The sequence below is a fragment of the Haemaphysalis longicornis genome, unplaced genomic scaffold, assembly GCF_048455015.1.
Source record: "Haemaphysalis longicornis isolate Haplotype H1 unplaced genomic scaffold, Haemaphysalis longicornis Haplotype H1 scaffold_1, whole genome shotgun sequence".
NCBI lineage: Eukaryota > Metazoa > Arthropoda > Arachnida > Ixodida > Ixodidae > Haemaphysalis > Haemaphysalis longicornis.
This window is the reverse complement of record NW_027526203.1, coordinates 347,192,397-347,214,991: the sequence shown is the minus strand read 5'-3', so window position 1 is coordinate 347,214,991 and position 22,595 is coordinate 347,192,397. Positions and strand designations below refer to the sequence as shown.

Below are 22,595 nucleotides of genomic sequence, written 5' to 3'. Positions count from 1 at the left end.
TATGAGTGATGAATTTTTGTTAAAGTAATTTCAAAGTAATTTTATTACTTTTTAGAATTAATTTTGCCATCTCTGATATATATATATATATATATATATATATATATATATATATATATATATATATGTATATATATATCTGGATGTGGGCAGCACAGAAGCCAGTCCACCTCACTGATTGTTAAGAACAGTCCAAATGAACTGCCAAAAGCCGGCGCGTTTCCAGGGGTATGGAAGACTTGGTAAGTCTCCCTGTTGGGCTAGCCACTTTATTATAAAAGTAAGTTAGCGCCGAACAAACAGTACACACAAAAGTATACAGACAGGACAGGTGCCAGTCCCGGCCGTCTCTTTTCTTGTTGTGTACTGTTTGCTCAGCGCTAACTTACTTTCTGATTAATGGGGTACGAAACGCCAACCCCGACCCAGCAGCGTGGAGATGGGGTAGCTTTGTAAACTCCCTCAATACCCTCTTCGTTAAACTTTCCATAAAGCATTCCCGAAAAAATTTTTCTGGTGGCGCCACATTACCGGTTGAAACTTAATACTATCATAGCTATTTTTAAGCTTTTCCCGACCCCTTTGCGGTTGAAGGTGAGCAGAGGATGAGTGGAAACGAAAGCAGTGCAATGTTCATGTGGTAGTTTGGAGAGTAGACCCAACGGTTCAAAATTTCGATGGCACCCTATTTCCCACTAACTGGTCGGCTCCAACGAATTTAGAATGCAGGCTTTTATTGAAACACGTACTGCTCCCTTTTCGAATAAAAAAAATGCTTGACAAAGAAACTGCTGTAATACACGGAGAGTTCGCGACATGAGCACAGCATATTTTTCCACATTTCAAAAGCTTGCAATAAGAAATCCTAAGCGGCATGATTAGTGCTTTGAAATGTTTTTATTAGTTTTCTCGTATTTCTGCCACATCACAGTATTCATTCGAAAGCAGACAAACATTGTAGTTGTACACGGCAAATTCGAGAAAGATGATAAATTTATGCATGGTAAAATACCCTTCTACAAAGCCTTCCTACTACAGCGACTGACGCTGATCGATAGCACTAGCGATACTAAAAAGATGAGCAAAAATCGACCTATTATAAGAAAAGTGTCGCTAGCGATTTGTAGACTATCGATAGTCGACTACAATATAACTATTGGAACAGCGTAATTGATATTAGGCTACCGTAAAATTATGAATGCTAATACTATCGTAAAATAATTAATACAGTTCTACCAGATGTCTGCTATAGTAAAGCTGCAAGCTGCAATTAGTAATTCTGACGGGTGACGAACGTCAAGAAGAGAGCGCCCAGGGAGGCTATCCATGCAGAGGAAACTGTTCCGGTCGGTACTTACCTTTTTCCAAGCTCAGTGAATCAATTGCCCTGTAGCCTGCGTTGACCAGACCGAAAGGTTTTCCTGCTTGCACAATAGCTCTGTAGACTGGTACGCACGATGCCGAGGGGATGTGCAGCTCCCAGCCCATTTCACCAACAAATGTCAGACGTATGGCTCTGACCTGAAATCCATCAAAAAGCCAAGGTGATGCAAATCAGTGGGCAGCAGACGTAGACGTGTGGCGGCATGGGAGCACCTTGCTCAAACATGTCAAGGTATGCGGCAAAGTTGGAGAGCCCCTCGTTGGAAGAAAATTTGCACACAGAACGCTTCCAAGAGTTGGCCAGACAGTGTACCAGTGCCATCAAACACGCTCTAAATAGCCTTCGAGCAATGCCCAGTACAAAGCAGTGGGCATTCGTAGCATAGAACTTGCCAACGCGTGGGTACTCCATAATAAATTATATATATATATATATATATATATATATATATATATATATATATACAGTAGAATCTCGATAAGCGGAAATCTTAAACGGAATCGCCGCTTAAACGGAACAGTAGCCGGTAAGTTGGTTGGTTTTGTATTCAGATAACGTAAAAAAAAAACTTCCGGTAATTGGAACTACAATTTCTGCATCACCGTGTAAACGGAACTAGAATCGGAACTTCTTGTGATACCCTGATACCCCTCGGCATGAGAATCAGCTTTTTACGGTTCCGGCTGTTTCGTTTTTGTTTTTTCTTCCTCCGTGTTTTTTTTTAGCCTCGTTGGCCTCGTAAGCCTCGTCTCGTAAGTGGTTGGCGGTGTTAGCGCAACGAATGCAACATCGCAGTTCTTGTTCCAGTCGTTCGGTCTCGATTCAAGACGCCGAGGTTACAGGGCTCAGCTCCTGCCGCCTCGTTTGTGCCATCGTGGTGCTATTCGCGCTTCATTACGACGTTGCCGTCTTCTAAATTCGGTGGCTCGTAAGCACTCGCGAAGTTCCGGCCTCTAGCCTCCGTGAAAATGCAGTTGCAAGGACTCAAACAAAAATAATTGATGCATTTTGTAGTGCACAGCGACTCATTGTTGCCAAATCAACTTTGTGAATGCTCCGCCTAAGCCTCTTGTAGTTTTCTTACTTTCTGAAAAACTACCCGCTACATTCACCTTCTAGTGCTTAGAGTTCCATGAAATGCCCTTACGAGTGTGAACGCACATAAATTTGCACCTTTGCACATTTATCTCAGTAAACGGAACTCCTGTTAACCGGAACTAATTTTTTCGGTCCCTTGAAGTATATATATATATATATATATATATATATATATATATATATATATATATATATAAGACAGAAATAAGAATTGGCAGCCAAGAAGACCTCGGAAAGCAAAGGGGAGGATGTAGTAGCTCAAGATAAAAAATTTGGAAAATAAGAAAGTGGAGAAAAAATGCCCGTCAGGTGGCATCCGAACCCACGATATATATATATATATATATATATATATATATATATATATATATATATATATATATATATATATATATATATATATATATATATATATATATATATATATATATATATATATATATATAAGATTAAAAAAAAAGAGCGCTGGCGTTACTCGAAGGAAACCTAGTGCATGATGTTTGCAGTATACTGTGGAGAAGCGGACAGTAATTTTTTCGTTAATGAAACTTAACTAATGAGTTGTAATTAATTATGTAATTCGAGAACTATTGTGCTAATCACTAAAGTGTCAATGAAGCCCTTGTAGGTACCAACGAGGGGCATCGAACTGCGGTATTTTCAGAGACGAACTAATTGCGTACTCATTTATTCTGACTGACAAAGAAAACCCGCGAAATATGAAAAATACCATGTAACGGCGCTTCCGCGCGCATTGTAAAGCAGCGTCCCCAAATAAGCTGATTGAAAGCAACTGCTTCGCCTACCACCCGCCCGAAGAGACAGCGCATCACCTTGATAATGGCATGCATGGAAGGAGCAGCAACAGCAAGATTCGCGGGGCGCGTGTGCAGATAAGGCACAAACTCAGTCGCGATTTCTTCTTTCTTTCTTTTGTTTATTTCCTTCTGGCTGACTCAGAGGCAGCCCGTTGGAGGGCATTGCTTTACGATGCGCGCCGAGGCGCCATCACGTGGTATTTTCCATATTTCGCGGGTTTTCTTTATCAGACAGATTTAACGAATACGCAATTAGTTCGTCGCTGAAAATACCGCAGTTAGATTCCTTTCATGGGCACCTACAAGTGCCTCATTGACACTTTAGTGATTAGGGCAGTACTTCTCGTTTTAGATAATTAATTACATCTAATTAATGAAGTCTCATTAAAGAAAAAATTACTGCCCGCTTCGTCACAGTACTGCAAACATTATGCATTAGGTTTTCTTCAAATAACGCCATTGCTCTTTTTTTAAATCTTGGTGCATGATAGGTGGGACACCCTGTATATATATAATAAAGGGGAGGCAGTCAAGAAAGCCAGGGAAACCAAAGGGGAAAATGTGGTAGGTCAGATATATTTTTTTGAAAGAAAGTGGAGAAAAAATTCCCGCCGGGTGGGATCCGAACCCACGACCTCCAGAAAAAGCGTCTGGTGAGATGAACACTACGCTACCGACGGGGCTATTTTCCCCTCCACTTTCAAGGGTATTTATCTCAAGGTAATTTTTTCTGTGCTTGGGGGTGGTAGCCAGCGCCAGTCCGACTGCTCGGGGTGAAGCGGACCTTCTTTTTACCCCCGGGCCGTGACTCCAGCGTCTACGACGTGGCGGGAGCGATCGACCAGAAAGTGGAGGGGAAAATATCTCCGCCGGTAGCATAGTGGTCATCGCACCAGACGCTTTTTCTGGAGGTCGTGGGTTCGAATCCCACCCGGCGGGCATTTTTTCTCCACTTTCTTTCTTTCTTAAAAAAATACATCTGACCTACCACATTTTCCCCTTTGCTTTCCTTGACTTCTTTGACTGCCTACCGTGTTTCTGTCTTCATTCAACGAGCCCCTCATTTCCCATTCTAATTCATTCGCATATGTAAGCAAGGGTCTCTGTTTCTGGCAGTCTTGGTGCCATAGGTAGCTTAACAAGGTTGAACGCTGGTCGACCGCTCCCGACACGTCGCAGACGCTCGAGTCACGTTCGGGGGTTAAAAAGAAGGTCCCCTTCACCCCGAGTAGCCAGAGTGGCGCTGGCTACCACCCCCAAACGCAGGAAACAAAAATTCCTTAACATAAATACCCCAGAAAGTGGAGGGGAAAATAGCCCCGCCGGTAGCGTAGTGGTCATCGCACCAGACGCTTTTTCTGGAGGTCGTGGGTTCGGATCCCACCCGGTGGACATTTTTTCTCCACTTTCTTCCTTTCTTTCAAAAAATATATCTGACCTACCACATTTTCCCCTTTGGTTTCCTTGGCTTTCTTGACTGCCTACCCTTTATTCTGTCTTCATTCAACGAGCCCCTCATTTTCCATTTTAATTATATATATATATATATATATATATATATATATATATATATATATACACGGTGTTTCAGTGAACACTTTCAAAAATTCCTGAAGGTAGGCTTTTCAACAAAAATAGGAATTCTCTTAAGGAACAAGCTATCAGGTTCGGCGGACGTCAGCAGTTATGAGAAACATGCGAATTACATAGTTAACTAAAACTCTCTAATGAACTTTTTAATTAGCGAAGTTTGGCGGTTATTGCCAATGGCGAGTTTGTAGCCACGGAGACGACGATAACGGACCAGTTTTTAAAGCAAAGAAAAATGCACTCTGTAGAGCCCTGCAGCCTGCAAAAATCAAGTTTTTTTCCCCCATGAAACCAAAACGCAGCGCACATGGTGCGCCAGAAGTCTAGTGCAAACGCAACATCCGCTGATGACGTGTTGCAGTGACTGTGTCGCCGAATTCAAAAATTCCCCCGCATTTCCCCGAGGGGGAGAATGTGAAAGTGCGAATGCACGGTTGTCGGCCCGCTTGCGGCGCTTGCGCTCGGCCCCCGCAGCCCACCGCCTCGCCGCCTTCTCTTCCATCTCTTCCATCGGGTTTGTAGTATCACGTGTACACCACGCAGTTATCAAGCCGCTATAACGCCGCTGAGTCGCCAACGCACGCCGCTGACGACGTAGTTTGAATGCGTTAAAGATATAAGGCGCGTTACTCACACTGATATCAGCGTGGCTTCCGTGGCTTTGTCGGTAGCGCGTCGCGCTGCGGCCGCAAAGTCCTCGGATCGAAACCTGGCGCCGGATGCTGTTTCTTTTTTAAATATAGAGGAGCACTGCGGACGCCGCCGACGCCGCCGCCGCCGCCGCCGCCGCCGGCGGTGGATGGTTTGGGGTCGCTTATAAAGTGCATTCGCACTTAAAAGGCTCTGGTGATTCCCCACGCTAGGGAATCAGCTGATATCAACTCCATCGCCTCTTGTATTTTTCCAATGATCAACGCTCACCTTATACCACGGCTAGCGTTATCTTTTGTTTCGTTGGTAGGCGCAAGAAAGAGGCTAGCCATTGCCCACATCACGGTCGTCCGTTTCGGGAGTCCTAGAGGGCGTTGGCGACAGTTTTGCTTTTCTTTTTTTATTGTCTCAACCACATCTGACGCGGCTACCAGACGTGCAAGATGTGAAACGTCACCATCCGTTCCTTTTTTTTTTCGTTAGGTTTATTTGCTGTTCGTTTATAATCGCTGCGTGTTAGAAAGCGCATCAGACAAAGGAAAGGTATGTTTGCTGGGCGAGGAGGGCTTTCGCGGCTGTGGCTGCTTGCTGAGGCTTCCTAGCTAGGGAAAATTGCACTTACATTTCGAATTGGCCGCCACATTCATTGAAACACGTCACCAGCCGACGTTGCGTTCGCTCAAGACTTTTAGCGCTCCTTCAGCACCGAGTTTCGTTTTTGAGCGGAAAACAACGGCAGGTTTCCTCACGTTACAGGGCTTTAAACACCGACGTTTTCGTTGTTTAAAAAACTGATATGAAATCGCCTTCTCTGGGGCCACAAAATCACCATTGACAGCAACCACCAAACTCCGCTAATTAAGAAGTTCTTTAGTAGAGTTTAATTACCCACCTAACCAATGTGCACACCCTTGATACTATCTGGCGTCCGCCGCAGCTAGCAATCTCCTTCTGAAGAGGGTTTCTTTTTTTCTCGAAGAGCCTATTTTTAAGAATTTTTGAAAGTGTTCGCTGAAACACTGTATATATATATATATATATATATATATATATATATATATATATATATATATACATACAGAAAGAAATGCGGCCAGTCTACAACGCCAAAGAAGGCATAGGGGAATGGTTGGACTATATTCCCCTATGCCTTCTTTGGCGTTGTAGACTGCCCGCATTTCTTTCTCTATTTCCTAACGAGCCCCTCATTTCCCATCCTATATATATATATATATATATATATATATATATATATATATATATATATATATATATATACATGCATACATACATGCTGAGCACGAGGTCGCGGGTTCGATTTCCGGCCGCGGGGCGCACGTTAAAGATCCCCAGGTGGTCAAAATTAATCCTGAGCCCTCCACTACGGCGCGCCTCATCGCCTGCGTTGCGTCAGCGTGTTAAAACCTACAGTCAATCAATCAATCTCTCTCTCTCTCTCTCTCTCTCTCTCTCTCTATATATATATATATATATATATATATATATATATATATATATATATATATATATATATATATATATATATCACACACACACACACACACACACACACACACACACACACACACACACACACACTCTCTCTCTCTCTCTCTCTCTTTCTGCAGCCGACCGCAAAAGAGCAGTCGGAAAAATCCAGGAGTCGCAAAAACGAACTTTATTTTATTTAAACAGGACTGAAGACGTGGCGAATGGTTCCTTGCCTTAAAAGAGTAGTGACACCAAATTTGTGTATTTCGGTTTTTTTGTGTCCGATGTGTCCGTACTACCCCATAAAACAAAACGCACGAGTTAAGAGTGGCCTAAATGCTGCCGATTATGAATTACAGCGCCATTCATGGCATCAGTTTCGGTTTTGGCCGCTGAGCCCGGCCGAGCAAGCGCGGGGGCTCTACGGCGGCCATCACATTTTCTGTTCAAGCCAGAAGGCAACCTGTTCCGCCACATTCAGCCGGTCTGAAACTGCCCAGAGTTGCGGCCTGCGGAGCAAAACAGGCAAAACGACGCCACAATCCCACCAAAATGTTTACTTTGTGTTGTAGGTTTTGGTTAGACCGGCACGACGCTTCTGCATCACCCCCCTTCAACGGTACTTACGTCACAGAGCGGATGAACCGGGCGTATCCGTGTCTCTAAAAATCGCGGCAATAATATTTATTTAAAATTGGTTCCAAGCGACGTTTGGCGCCCATAATCGTAGGGAAGGCAACTTTATGAAGCGACCCACATCAGTTTTTAAAAATCGAACTTGGTGTCAGTACACCTTTAAATTCCTCCTTCGTGTGAGAACGTCTGCTTGCATCTCTGCAAGCGTCACGTTATCTTCGTTAAACACTACACAACCACAGATAAAGGATTTGGAAAGAAAGAAAGTGGAGAACGCCCCGCCGGTAGCGTAGTGGTCATCGCACCAGACCGGTATTCTGGAGGTCGTGGGTTCGGATCCCACCCGGCGAGCATTTTTTGTCCACTTTCTTTCTTTCCAAATCCTTTATCTGTTTCAATGACCTACCACATCTTCCCCTTTGCTTTCCGAAGTTTTCTTGACTGCCAATTCTTACTTCTGGTATATTTCAACGAGCACCCTCATTTCCTATTCTGATTCTATATATATATATATATATATATATATATATATATATATATATATATATATATATATATATATATATATATATATATCTTGTAACGTGGCGGCAGAGCAGATGAGACGAACAACGAAGAAGGTGAACAATCTATTTACAGTAGTTATACCGCGGCGATGAGACAGCCAGCGCAGGGTCCGACAGAACTTTCTTCGTCGTCCTCGTCGCTCGTCTTTTGCGAGTTCGCTGTGGGGTTTATCCCATCTATATGTGCCCTGACATTACCCCCCGATCGAGGGCGACCGTCCCGGTCGAAGCTGCGGCCCGATGATGACGTTGGTGCCGATGAGCAATGCGGCAAAATACAAGCCAAATAGCGCGTCCCACCGAGCTTCGTCGTCGTCGCAGATGTTCGTGCGGGAAGCTACACACCGCTGCCGCCTTCCTCGTCTTTGATGGGGTAACATAACCGTCTTCTTGAAGGCGAATGTTCCGGTCGAGGCCGCAGTAGCATGATGAGCTCGGTGAAGATGAACGATGTTATTAGAATATACAGTGAAGCTCTTGCCACCACAAATGTAAGTGATGGGTTTGGTGAGCAATGTCTTGCAGCAGCGACGTCCACAGGTCTGGGGACACGTCGTCGTCGTCTGGTCACATGTCGTCGGGTCTTGGTGGCTCTGGATCGGCCCGTCACGGGCTGGGGACACGGGGCGGGGGGACGTCGTCGAGTGCGTGTAGCGGCGGGGCTGGCGCTGCCCGACACGGTTCACGCACCCTCGATGAGACTGCCGATGCCGATCGGGTGCGAAGCTGGGGCCAGGACGGGGATGACAAACCCGCACACTCCACCAAATGTAACGTGGAGGCAGAGCAGATGAGACAAACAACGAAGAAGGTGAACGATCTATTTACAGTATTTACATGGCGGCGATGAGACAGCCAGCGCAGGGCCCGCCCTAGAACTTTCTTCGTCGTCCTCGTCGTTCGTCTTTTGCGAGTTCGCTGAGGGGTTTATCCCACCAATATGCGCCGTGACAATATATATATATATATATATATATATATATATATATATATATATATATATATATATATATATATATATATATATATATGCATCGGCAGCACTTACATTGCAAGGACTTGTTTATTTTATGGGCGATCTCCTGCATTCCCTCCTCGCCGTAATATGATCATTCTCATTAACATTACCCCATCCTCTTTGGGTTCGGTCTGTTCGGAACATCAGGGTATCGAACCAGAACCGAACCGAAAACCAGCACCGAACCGGTATTTTTGCTGGAACTGAACCCGTACCGTTATTTTTTGAGCACGCTGAACTTGAACCGGAACTGAACCGAACAAAAAAATAACGGTTACTGGTTCACGACGAAACGGTTCGACCATCCATTGTTGATACTGCGCAGTCAATGCCATTAAGGCGTTTTCCTTTCACGTACCATCAGCTTCGTACCCTCGCATGCACTTTTCCTTCTAGACCAATCAAAGCACTATCAAGGAATGCGCACCAATGTGGCAATGGCATGTTGCCACTGGTAGCGGGAGCAGAGTGCGACCAAACGAAATATCATTTGCGACAGCTTGCACGCGATATAAAACGACTTTGTCCTTCCCTCGATGCGACGTTACAGGATCAGGCTCCAAGAGTGCTCCACTGCGCAACAGCGAAGGCTCACACCGGATGTGTGCAAACGTTTTTCGTTTCATAGTTTGGTTAGAAAGTTCGCAAACCTGGAAAGTGTAAATACTTGACAAGTGTGACCCGCAGGAGTTGCTGTTTGCTGCGACCAGAAGTATGTAGGTTCGATCACCGTCCCCCCGCGTCCATTTTTCTGATGCAGACGGAAAACGAGAACGTCCATGAATCGAGATTTTGACGCACCTTAAATATCCCCAAGTGGTTTAATTGCTCTGCCACCCTGCAACATAAGCTGCGCCTGGGAGCATACGTGCAGCATCGGGGCATCAAACGCGCCAATCATGTTTAGTCTGTTTCCACGGACTGACCGTGCTGGACAGATCAGTGCTTCACAGTGCTGCTCCTTGTTTTCTCATGTATCAACTCTTCGTCCCCTTCTCGTGCGAAATTCCCGAACACCGGCCTCCTACTCATCCGCACCTATTTCCGGCGTTTTCGTTCTGCGGTAGCTTGTTTTCTTTAGTTTAGCCCGCTTGATGTTTTTCCGGACATCTCATCCTTTTTTCAATTTCCTTAGGCTAGAAAGAAATGTAGCCAAACCTGCGTTTCAAGTGAAACAAAAAAATACACTCCCAATTCCGCCACTGCGAAATTGATGGCCAGCGAAGCTTTTTAGCACACGACGCAGCGGTAACACATAATTTAGGTGAAAGAAACGTGGAAATTTTATTTCTGTTGAGCGTTGACGGCAGTCAAATTTAAGAAAGACTAATGATCTTGAAAATGGTGCCTATTAATGATAACTAATCGACTCCAAAGGCGCATTCAAGTGATGAGAAGTATATGCTTGAGGTCCAAACCATGTTGTGAAGGGCGTGAGATTTTGGCGGTAACCGCGTTCTAATAGCACAAACAGCGGGACGTTTATCTTCCAAAAAAATTTCCCCGCATTTCCCCGAGGGGAAGAATGTGAAAGTGCGAATGCAGGAGTTGAATTTGCGCGGTTCGGTAATGTTCGCGAAAGAGAGAAAACACACACACACACAACTACAAAGAAAGAAAGATGCATTTATTCACAGACACCTATTTGTGTTGTCGTTGTACTTGATTGCTAGAGCGGATCTCAGCTTTGAAATTTCGTGTCAGTACTCCTTTAAGCGGGTGCATTAGCCCTTCTCACGCCCGATTCCTGGCCAATCCCCCACGTGGGTATGTGCCATGTCAGCGGCCAGGCAGCGCGCGCCCATCTCCCCCCGTTGCCAAGGAAGACGAGGAGATTCCTGGCCAATCTCCCACGTCGGTATGTGCCATATCCCCCCGTTGCCAAGGAAGACGAGGAGCGCGCGCAGCCGCAGCTGTTGCTATGTGGACGGACGGCGGTCAACGGAATTCAGGGTCGCTTATAAAGTGCATTCGCACTTAAAACCACGCACTCGCTCGCTTCCAGTGTTGCGGAATGGGCACCTCCATTCCATTCCAATTCCATTCCGAGGAATTACAACTTATCGTGATTCCATTCCTTTCAATTCCTCGGAATGACAGAAGTTGGCCCATTCCCATTCCTGGAATGGACGGAAAGTTCAATTCCATTCCTTTAATTCCTCAACGTAAAAACTGCCTCAGTGCTCTATCGAGTTATTGAGGAACGGAAGATGAATCTGACGTTATCATACTGGTTGAATACTGCAAAAGTATGCAAAATGTGTCACTTGTCACCGAAGTTGGGAGGTGGGAGCAGGGTGGTTACATATCTCGTGCAGAACAACTACCCCGTGCCAAAAATTACGATCCCTTCCTAACGAAAGTAGAGAGAAGCGCGAAAGCTAAAAATCCGTCCAACTTCCGTTGAAAGTTGGACGCATTATTGGACGCACTAAGTAAATGCAAGTACGAACGATCTAAATGTACAGCGTTACGTGGTTTTGAGATAAAGGTGTATGTACTCCTTCTTCATGATAGCCGCGTGTGTTGTCTTATTTAGAACCATTGGTTTTTTGCCATTTTCAATTAAGCGTTTGACACAATGAAAGCCCAGTTTCAGAGAGAGAGAGAGAGAGAGAGAGAGAGAGAGAGAGAGAGAGAGAGAGAGAGAGAGAGAGAGAGAGAGAGAGAGAGAGAGAGAGAGAGAGAGAGAGAGAGAGAGAGAGAGACTTAATTTCCGGTCCCCCCTTTCACGCAGACGACGTGCGTGTAGAGAACTTATCCGAGTATTTCGGTCGAGCAACCGGTCTAAGGTGTAATATATTAGTTTTTTTTTACAGAATGCGATTGATCTCACTAAAAAAGCTTTCGCTTTAATAGGGGCAGTGTCACACTGCCCCCATTTGAGTAGTCAGTAGCGGGATCCCACTACTTATTATAGTATTTGCATGTTAGCATGTTTTAACGGTTTCTTCTGCGCGAAGCAAGGTGAAGCAGCTATTACGTTGGTGTCTGCTTTTTCCGTTTTGCTGCAGTCTGTGGCGTGCTAACTTGCTATCTGCTTTGCGTACCGTCATACCAGCTGAATTAGTATACTGTGGATAACTCACAGGTATGTCGCGCGGACCTTGCTCACATGTACACGCATTCAAAATGCTTATTTGAACAATTTCAAGTGAACTAATAGCATTAAGCACTAATGCTACGGTACCAACGCGAGAGACGGGAGGACAGCGGCACGGAACACTGTCAAGTTTTCGCATTCACCGTAGGAAAGTTTCCACCGTTTCCACATTGACCTCCATTGCGCTTGTTTATTGCCCTGGCACTACCTCAGCCAAATCCGTTCAATACAAGACATTATTTATCACCCCCTCATTTAAAGTGACAGCACCATATCGTGACGGGAGCCCTGTCAAAACAAAGAAGTATGGTCGGGCAGTTTGTTTCCATGAACACGCAACCAATATGCACCAGGACCTGATCAAAATTTTGAAATTAGACCTTCCTACATGAATAGCGGCGATGCCCAACTTTCAAGCCGGTGACTAAGTCTTCAGTAATCAGGCACGTTTGTGCCCAGGAGCAAAGGCCACGTGCACAGAAACACAGCAACCAAACTACGAACCAGTTTGGCACAATTGGAGGAAAGCGCTGCACTTTTCAATTGAAGCAATGCACGGTCTCGCACTGCTGAGAGCTGTCACAGCACTCGCAAGCAAGGGCCCTGCTGGAGCCAGAACTGTTGGAAAGAAACGCCTTTCGGCAGCTGTGTGTTCTGCATTGTCTAATATAATATCTAGTGTAATCGTATATCCCAGCTGCCCACTACCGTAGCCGCCGTAACAAAGCGTGGATGAGGTAGAGAGAGAGAGAGAGAGAAAACGTTTATTGAAACAGCAGGGACGGGGTAGGGAAGAAAAAGTTAGGAGCTCTGGGCGGCCATCCTATTCCGGTAGGCCGCGCTGAGTAACATATCCGAAGCTCGCTTTTTACCCTTATGGCGGGTGCCGGGCACGCAAGTCCCTCACCAACAATTTTATTTTTGCTGCCTTGGTTTGATTTGCTGGACCCCCGGGGCCCTTCTGCAACTTACGGACTGAAGGTCGACAGGTTGGCGCCATATTCCCGCGAGAGGCCTACCAGGTCGGCTTATAAGGATCAAGGCTATCTTTTGCGTGTCGTGCACAGAGGGTGGGAGGACAACGCCAAGCAGATTTGTTGATTCATGTTTCATGCGCGACCACTTTATATTGTTAGCTCCAAGATTTCGCTGCAATAGCTTGCAGGAAGAATCACTGCCGCTTCGGATGCGCGCGGTTCTTATCCCCCCCCCCCTGCTTCTCGATGCTATTCCCCGTCTGCTGGCCAGGCCACACAGCGCCTGACACTGAGAGAGACGCCGCTCTGCCATCGGCGCCACAGAGAAAGCTACATCTAAAAAAAAAAAATCGCGCCAATCCACCCCGTGAATGTGGTTGGAAAGCAAAGCTGTAAACGGCACCCATAACGGTTACTCATGCGACGTCACTTAAAATCACTCACATCGCTCTACAAATAGTAAAACCAGAGAGAAGTGAAATGCTCTTAACCACACCATTTATTACTTCAAAGAGATATTCTTGGTAAGGTTAAATTAATGCATCATGCATGAACGGTGTTTGGTTGAGTTGTATTGGTGTAGCAAGAGTGGAAACTTTTTTTTATAAAATCAAAGTAAGCTCCACCCCGGTGTTAGACGATCTGACTTCTCCATCTCTGCGGCGCCGCGGACGGAGGCGACGAGACTTGCGGCTGAGAAGGAGGAGGAAGAAATACTTCTGTTCAGATTTCTGAAGGGGCCAGAGTGCAGCCTTGGGGAGTGATTCCTTCTTCTGTGGGGCCCATATGCAGTCCGCGCGGCCTGTGTTCTGTCCACCCGCTGAAGCTGGGTAGGTAGAGAGGGCCTGGATAGCAGCATCTCCCATTGCTCTTGTTGGCTAGTTGACGGAAAGAGAGGAGGGTGCTCAGGGCTAAAGTCGCATACCCCGATTACGGGGCGGAGTGTTCCTACTTCTGAGAAAAATTTACATTACGTGAAGACGCGTAGGCTGTGGAAAGGAGCCCGGATTGTATGAGCCGTAGGGTAGTTTGTTGTTCTCTGGAAAGGTCAGGGTAAGGCGAAGGTACGGTCTGTCTCAGAAGGGGATAATGCTGGATTATCTCCCTGGACGTGACACGCGGGTGACTGCCCTCCATTGAAGCGTGTGGGGGTTCCAGATGAGCTGAATAGAACCGCAGCAGGATGGAAAGTTGGGCGAGTTGGTGTTGCGACATGGTGACTAAACAGCGCAGAAGACGAAACACAGAGAAGAGCAAAAACAGGACGAGCGCTGACTATCAACTGGGGTTTATTGGAAAAGAAACATATTTATATACAAGGTCACAAGTAAAAAGCGCGTGCACTCCGTTGGTATCACCTCAGACAATCAGAAAAAGAGTGAACAAGCAGAATCAAAACCTTTATCGGCAATCAAGAAAAGCTACTTCTTTCTCTTGCAAACATACTGAGGCATGACTAATGCAAGCGTCACCGAGCTTTGTTATGTGTGAAGCCTCTATTATTTCACGTTTACGCTGATTAGAATGATTAAAAAGAATGACAGTTTTTTCAAGTATGGGCTCGCATGAAGGCGTGGAGCATGACCGACAGTGTTCTGACATGTGGGACGTCGGCGTTCCCTTCAACGAATTGAAGTGTTCTCTTAAACGTACATTAATACAACGGCCCGTCTGGCCGACGTATACCCGTCCACATGATAACGGTATTTGGTAAACAACACAAATACAACAAGTGACATACTTATTATTGTGTTTAACCGAGCATTCTTTGTAGTATATATATTGGCGCCGGAACCTTGCTTCTTTCGGTTAACTAAAGCACACACTCTACCGAGTTTATTTGGGGCAGATATGGCAACCTGCACCCCATATCTAGACGCTATCTTCTTCAACCTATGGGTGGTCCGGTGAATATACGGAACAACAGCATACTTTTTTCGTTGATCTGGTTCCCTCTGAGTGGCGGGCTTTTCACACCCTTTTACTACTTTGACCAGTTTATTACACGCTGAGGCCAAGGCACAGTTTGGAAAACCCGCCTCCGTAAGTTTTTTTACCTGTTCCTTAAAACTGGCGCCCATTGAGTGCACACAAGATTTAAACAGGGCAGAACGTAGGCTAGAGAACGCTATAGAGTTTTTTACAAGTTTACTATGGCCTGACTTATAGTTTAACAAGGGCTTAACTGATCTGGGGGCGAATTTCCAGCAAACATGTTCTTCGCCGAATTTTAGGGAGAGGTCAAGAAATTGAATGCAATTTTCTTTCATTACTTCAAATGTGTACTTAAGTCCCATACCATTTTCTTTAAATACTTTCAGTATATCCGCAATACTGCGGAGAATGGAACACTTATCAACAAACACAATATAATCGTCAACATACCTGTACACTTTTTTAACCATGCCCGACAATTCTCTCTCTAAGGCACGATCAACCTTACACAGAAAAATGTCACTTAATAATGGAGCCACCTTCGAGCCAATGCACACACCCGACTTCTGTAGAAAAATACCATCATTGAAACCAACAAACGTAGAATTCAAATAAAAAGAGAGCAGTTCTAGAAAGGATTCCACACTTATTCCACTACAGTTTCTGAAGGCCAATTCGTCATTATCGACCTTAATACATTCTTCCACTGCAACCAAAAGGGGGTTCTGAGGCAACGAGTAGTACATGTCTTCAACGTCGATGCTAAAGGCTCCGATATTAGCAAGATGTTCATTTTCTAAATACTCTATTATCGTTTCTGAGTTCTTGACGAGAAAAGGCTGGGCAAGATTCAGAGACATAAGACATTTCTGCAAGTACGCGGACACGTGAATCTGCCAAGTGGCCCTCTCAGACACAACGGCGCGGAAAGGAATGTCGGTTTTATGGGTTTTGGCGGTAAAGAAGACCTCTAGATTTAATTTCGGGGCTTTTTTAACATATTGGGCTACACTCTCGAGGTTCAGATCCTCAAGTAGGGACAAGGCTTGCTGTTTCTTTTCCGCCAGGTTAACGCTCATCTTCTTAAAGTTCTTATCCACGGCAGACATGGCCTTCTCTTGATACTTTCCTTCAGGTAAAACAAAGAAAAAGCCTTCCTTATCAGATACAAGGGCGCGAAGATCGTGAGAAACCAAGTACTCTGCTAACGGTTTTACAGGGTTGCGCTTCCGAGGTTCTCCCGACGAGCGGGCAAAGGCTTCCACACTCATTTACACACCTGCTTCGTTCATCCTCATCGGCGTGTCTGCTGATTCCTCTGGCCAAGACGACTTTGTCGACGGGCTGAAGCCGAGGTTCAAAGCAGAACTTGGGGCCCAACTCCAGCTCTCGGCGATGGCGTTCGGGCAGTTCAACTTCACCGAGTGTGAGTAGGCGGCCTTGCGTGGGATGCGCTTTTTCCTTTTTCGGTAGGGAGGGACGCACCGCTTGCCACAGGAACTCGGTTGTCTGGTCGATCGTTGTGCACCAACCCCTATATTCACGGTCACGGGATCGCCCGCCGCAGTGAGTCCTAAGGCAATCCCGAAAGAATCGGGCTTGCCTACGCCACTCCTCCGAGAACATTCTGCAGTAACGCCTGGAGCGAGCAGGAGTGGGTTGCAGCCATCCGCACACTCGCTGGACGTCATCTGGACAGGACCCGATCCTTAAATGCCAAGAGGCGATGCGCGCTTTTACATTGCACGCGGCAATGAGCGAAGCTAGGTTCGCAGGATTAGAGGGATCGAAGGTTAAACACTGAAAAGAGCCCGTTGAAAAAGAAATGAACTGCAGCAGGATGGAAAGTTGGGCGAGTTGGTGTTGCGACATGGTGACTAAACAGCGCAGAAGACGAAACACAGAGAAGAGCAAAAACAGGACGAGCGCTGACTATCAACTGGGGTTTATTGGAAAAGAAACATATTTATATACAAGGTCACAAGTAAAAAGCGCGTGCACTCCGTTGGTATCACCTCAGACAATCAGAAAAAGAGTGAACAAGCAGAATCAAAACCTTTATCGGCAATCAAGAAAAGCTACTTCTTTCTCTTGCAAACATACTGAGGCATGACTAATGCAAGCGTCACCGAGCTTTGTTATGTGTGAAGCCTCTATTATTTCACGTTTACGCTGATTAGAATGATTAAAAAGAATGACAGTTTTTTCAAGTATGGGCTCGCATGAAGGCGTGGAGCATGACCGACAGTGTTCTGACATGTGGGACGTCGGCGTTCCCTTCAACGAATTGAAGTGTTCTCTTAAACGTACATTAATACAACGGCCCGTCTGGCCGACGTATACCCGTCCACATGATAACGGTATTTGGTAAACAACACAAATACAACAAGTGACATACTTATTATTGTGTTTAACCGAGCATTCTTTGTAGTATATATATTGGCGCCGGAACCTTGCTTCTTTCGGTTAACTAAAGCACACACTCTACCGAGTTTATTTGGGGCAGATATGGCAACCTGCACCCCATATCTAGACGCTATCTTCTTCAACCTATGGGTGGTCCGGTGAATATACGGAACAACAGCATACTTTTTTCGTTGATCTGGTTCCCTCTGAGTGGCGGGCTTTTCACACCCTTTTACTACTTTGACCAGTTTATTACACGCTGAGGCCAAGGCACAGTTTGGAAAACCCGCCTCCGTAAGTTTTTTTACCTGTTCCTTAAAACTGGCGCCCATTGAGTGCACACAAGATTTAAACAGGGCAGAACGTAGGCTAGAGAACGCTATAGAGTTTTTTACAAGTTTACTATGGCCTGACTTATAGTTTAACAAGGGCTTAACTGATCTGGGGGCGAATTTCCAGCAAACATGTTCTTCGCCGAATTTTAGGGAGAGGTCAAGAAATTGAATGCAATTTTCTTTCATTACTTCAAATGTGTACTTAAGTCCCATACCATTTTCTTTAAATACTTTCAGTATATCCGCAATACTGCGGAGAATGGAACACTTATCAACAAACACAATATAATCGTCAACATACCTGTACACTTTTTTAACCATGCCCGACAATTCTCTCTCTAAGGCACGATCAACCTTACACAGAAAAATGTCACTTAATAATGGAGCCACCTTCGAGCCAATGCACACACCCGACTTCTGTAGAAAAATACCATCATTGAAACCAACAAACGTAGAATTCAAATAAAAAGAGAGCAGTTCTAGAAAGGATTCCACACTTATTCCACTACAGTTTCTGAAGGCCAATTCGTCATTATCGACCTTAATACATTCTTCCACTGCAACCAAAAGGGGGTTCTGAGGCAACGAGTAGTACATGTCTTCAACGTCGATGCTAAAGGCTCCGATATTAGCAAGATGTTCATTTTCTAAATACTCTATTATCGTTTCTGAGTTCTTGACGAGAAAAGGCTGGGCAAGATTCAGAGACATAAGACATTTCTGCAAGTACGCGGACACGTGAATCTGCCAAGTGGCCCTCTCAGACACAACGGCGCGGAAAGGAATGTCGGTTTTATGGGTTTTGGCGGTAAAGAAGACCTCTAGATTTAATTTCGGGGCTTTTTTAACATATTGGGCTACACTCTCGAGGTTCAGATCCTCAAGTAGGGACAAGGCTTGCTGTTTCTTTTCCGCCAGGTTAACGCTCATCTTCTTAAAGTTCTTATCCACGGCAGACATGGCCTTCTCTTGATACTTTCCTTCAGGTAAAACAAAGAAAAAGCCTTCCTTATCAGATACAAGGGCGCGAAGATCGTGAGAAACCAAGTACTCTGCTAACGGTTTTACAGGGTTGCGCTTCCGAGGTTCTCCCGACGAGCGGGCAAAGGCTTCCACACACTCATTTACACACCTGCTTCGTTCATCCTCATCGGCGTGTCTGCTGATTCCTCTGGCCAAGACGACTTTGTCGACGGGCTGGCTTCTGGTTGCCGATAAAGGTTTTGATTCTGCTTGTTCACTCTTTTTCTGATTGTCTGAGGTGATACCAACGGAATGCACGCGCTTTTTACTTGTGACCTTGTATATAAATATGTTTCTTTTCCAATAAACCCCAGTTGATAGTCAGCGCTCGTCCTGTTTTTGCTCTTCTCTGTGTTTCGTCTTCTGCGCTGTTTAGTCACCATGAATAGAACCGTTTGGGGAGGGGTTTTTGAGCACGCGCCGTACAGGTCAGGACATCCAACACGACTGGTAATTCCAGCAGGCTTGCTGGGAATCGGGGACTACCCTCCGAACCCCTGGTTGAGTAAGAGCCAAGGTGATGGCTGTCTCTTCTGCTGCCGTCATTTGTTGGGTCCTAAGCGAGGTACACGCAAAGAGGTTGGTTCTGGAGGTAGCCACGATGATGGCGTGTTGCTGCCCTCGATGTTAGAAGTCTGTGTAGATAACTGCATGAGCCCCACCGAGGGTGGTGTTTAGCGCTTGAGCCCGTGATTTTCGTTGACTCTCGTCATGTGAGGGGTTCATATTTCTAAGCAAAGGGAGCATCTTTAGTTTTAGTCGTCAAGAGTCTGGGAGTACGTCAAGCTGAGTGACATTCTGGGCTGCCCAGCCAATCTGGTGAAGCATGCGGTTACCCACCGCAGTTCTGAGTCGGACCTTCTGGTTAGAAAGATGGCCTTCCATCAGCTCTTGTACCGTGTTGTGGAGCCCGTGCTAAGCAGCCTCAGTGTGGACGCACTCATGAGAAGACCAATGGCCTGCTCGACCGCCTTTCTAATCATTATAAAAAACATCTTAGTCTTCCTCGTCGAGAAGAAGATAGGGGTTTATCGTAAGTAACTCTCGAGAGAAGAAAAGCTTCAAATAATCGAAAGGTACCGGATTCTTTTAGGCCTCGCTTCTTGGTGGCAACTCGCCTGATCATGATTAGATAAATGCTGTTTTTGAGGCGCTGCAAGGACACGTCACTCTTGGTGTTGGCCTGGAAATGTAGGCTCAGGATCTTGATGCTGGGGTTTGGAGTGACGGCCTGGTCATCAAGGAGTATTTGAATGTATTCCTTGATTTGGCGTGAGAGCGGACGACAAGGAGCTGTGAGTTTTTACGTGAACACTGGAGGCCACAGGCTTTAGCACATTGGCGTACTAAAAGTGAGATTCCATGGATTGTTGTGAGCTTCCTTTAATTTTTGTAACTCTTAGCACATGAGCAAAGTGCGCACAGGGCCGCTAGACGGGCGTGAGTGGTCGTGTGACGCTTTCACGTGGCATTCAGCGAGAACGCAGGGGGTAAACTTGTAGATGTGCTTGGTGAGTACACGATTTGTCTTCCCGTGTTCGCGTGGGCTCGTAGCTGAATCCGTAAGACAACGGGCTCTCGCTTTGTTAGTCTATTAGTTCCAGGTTCGATTCCCGGCGGTGCCAGAAAATTCTTTTATTTGTTCGCTGGAGTTTTCTGGTGACACCAACGGTCGCGAAAGAACCCTTGGGGGGTAGCGGTAGAAAGCTTTGCTTTAAAATCCTGCATAAGCACGAAGAGCCGAACTAAAGGCACCACCGGCCAGACGCTGTTGCGCCACTTGAAGTTCACTGTCACAGGTGCTGCGGCAGGCTGCGCAGATCCAGTTACCCTAGAAGAAGGGTATAAGTTCTAGTTTTCGTCGCCGGTGCTCCCTTTGAGATATACTGACGCAGTCGTCACCACAGGCTAATTTTTAAGTAGCCGGAAGGCGCCAGCAATGGTGACGCCGTCGTCTAAAAATCCCCATTCCATTCCCATTCCATTCCAGGCAAAATGTGCTTAATTCCATTCCCATTCCACTCCTCCAAGCGTTGTCCTCATTCCATTCCCATTCCATTCCGCCATCTCGAAAAGGTGGAATGAATCCGGAGTCATTCCAATTCCGGAGTGGTAACTCCGCAACACTGCTCGCTTCTACGCCCCGAAATACCTCATACATTCACACAGACACATAGCTCCGACGCGAGCGGCGAAATGCGCTAGCCTTTGTTGTTGGCTGTTTCAGCGTAACTTTTTAGGTGCGGAGTACCTTAGGACCGCACAATGTCCGTCCGCGACCGCGCGCATAGCATTTACAATCGCTAAAAATCACACAGGCACCGGCAGGATTCGAGCCTGTGTCTGGTAGACCAGACAGAATTAGTGTCAGTCGTCTTACCCATTGGGCTACGACCGTGACTTAGTACCCGAGAATAAACGGCTTACTCCCTCGCCTGTAACGGTGCGGAGTACCTTAGGACCTCCCAATGTCCGTCCGCGTCCATCCGTGCGCACACCACCATCAACCGAAAATCAAGCGAAACTCGATTTGAGCCGTGAGTTGCAGTCTCATTTAGGGAATAATCAAGGTGCAACTCACGGCTGAAATCGAATGACGGTCGGGGCGCAAATCGGATGTCACTCGGGGCGCAACTTGGACGTCATTTCGAGTCCCCCGTACTCCGCACGCTCGCCATCATCCACGGAGTGGAGATGCTACCATTTTTTGGGGACCGTCTTCGCTCCCACGCGAGCGTCAGTATGCTTTTGCTTTGGCGATAAGCTTTTTAAGCTTGTCCTTTGTAAGCTGTTTTTCCCACACTGCGTTTTTCCGTGCGCGCGCGCGGGCGCCACAAAAGCTGCGCTTAATTAAGTAGTGGAAGTTCCATTGTTAGGTATTAATATTTTGTAATACAATAGCATCTCATCCCTCTCGTTTACATGAGGCTCAGCCCGATGCGCACGCCTTGCTCTGGCCTTAGAGGCCCGCCACACGGCGTTTCTCGCACGCCCCACATATACGGTGCCAACCGTGCTACGAATTCTAACCGCCTCAGTAGTCACGTTTGCTTGCTTGTAGCAGTACCAGCATTTTGTCGCCGTCATTCTCATTTCATCCGCCTTTAGCGCCTACTCGGCTCTCCACGCACTGCGCACTCGTTTAATTAGCAACGAATTAAAGAGGGGACCGGGCGCGTCCGCCACCCTTTCGGCTTGGTTCAACTGCTGCGGTGAGGTCGGCTAAGAAGCGAACGCAGCAAACTCGGCTGCCGCTACCTCTCCCGGCACGTGCTCTATCTTCCTCCGTTCTGTCGCTCTCAGTCCGCGGGTCGAGGGCGCACATTGTTGTCGACGTGCCCCATCTAGTGCTCATGCGATCAAAGCAATGCACAAAAAAAAGCAACTTCTCCTGCTGACCATTCGAACACGCGGGCTTCAGCCAATGAGCTTTGACCTATGAGTCCAAAGGGGTGGCTAGGGAGGAAACTGGGAGTCTTGCACAAAGCTTGTCGAAACGTGTCCCAAGGTGGTGCGACTTGATGATGATAATGAATGAGGCCAGAGACCATTTGTAACGGGTGG

At 46.3% G+C, this 22,595-nt stretch overlaps 1 protein-coding gene and 2 non-coding genes across 5 annotated transcripts in view; 2 read left to right on the top strand and 1 right to left on the bottom strand.

The window, feature by feature from the left end:
- The window catches only part of Sardh (Sarcosine dehydrogenase), a 163,259-nt gene that overhangs the window by 67,045 nt on the left and 73,619 nt on the right, over nucleotides 1–22,595 (bottom strand). For all 3 annotated transcript variants that reach the window (XM_077685360.1, XM_077685376.1, XM_077685368.1), the window contains one exon: nucleotides 1,359–1,521. In XM_077685360.1, coding sequence (XP_077541486.1) covers nucleotides 1,359–1,521 — 163 coding nt within the window. The remainder of the gene's footprint in view (nucleotides 1–1,358; nucleotides 1,522–22,595) is intronic.
- On the top strand, nucleotides 4,167–4,239 carry Trnak-cuu (transfer RNA lysine (anticodon CUU)). Its single transcript has one exon. It is a non-coding gene; the product is annotated as a tRNA-Lys (tRNA).
- Nucleotides 4,620–4,692, top strand: Trnak-cuu (transfer RNA lysine (anticodon CUU)). Its single transcript has one exon. It is a non-coding gene; the product is annotated as a tRNA-Lys (tRNA).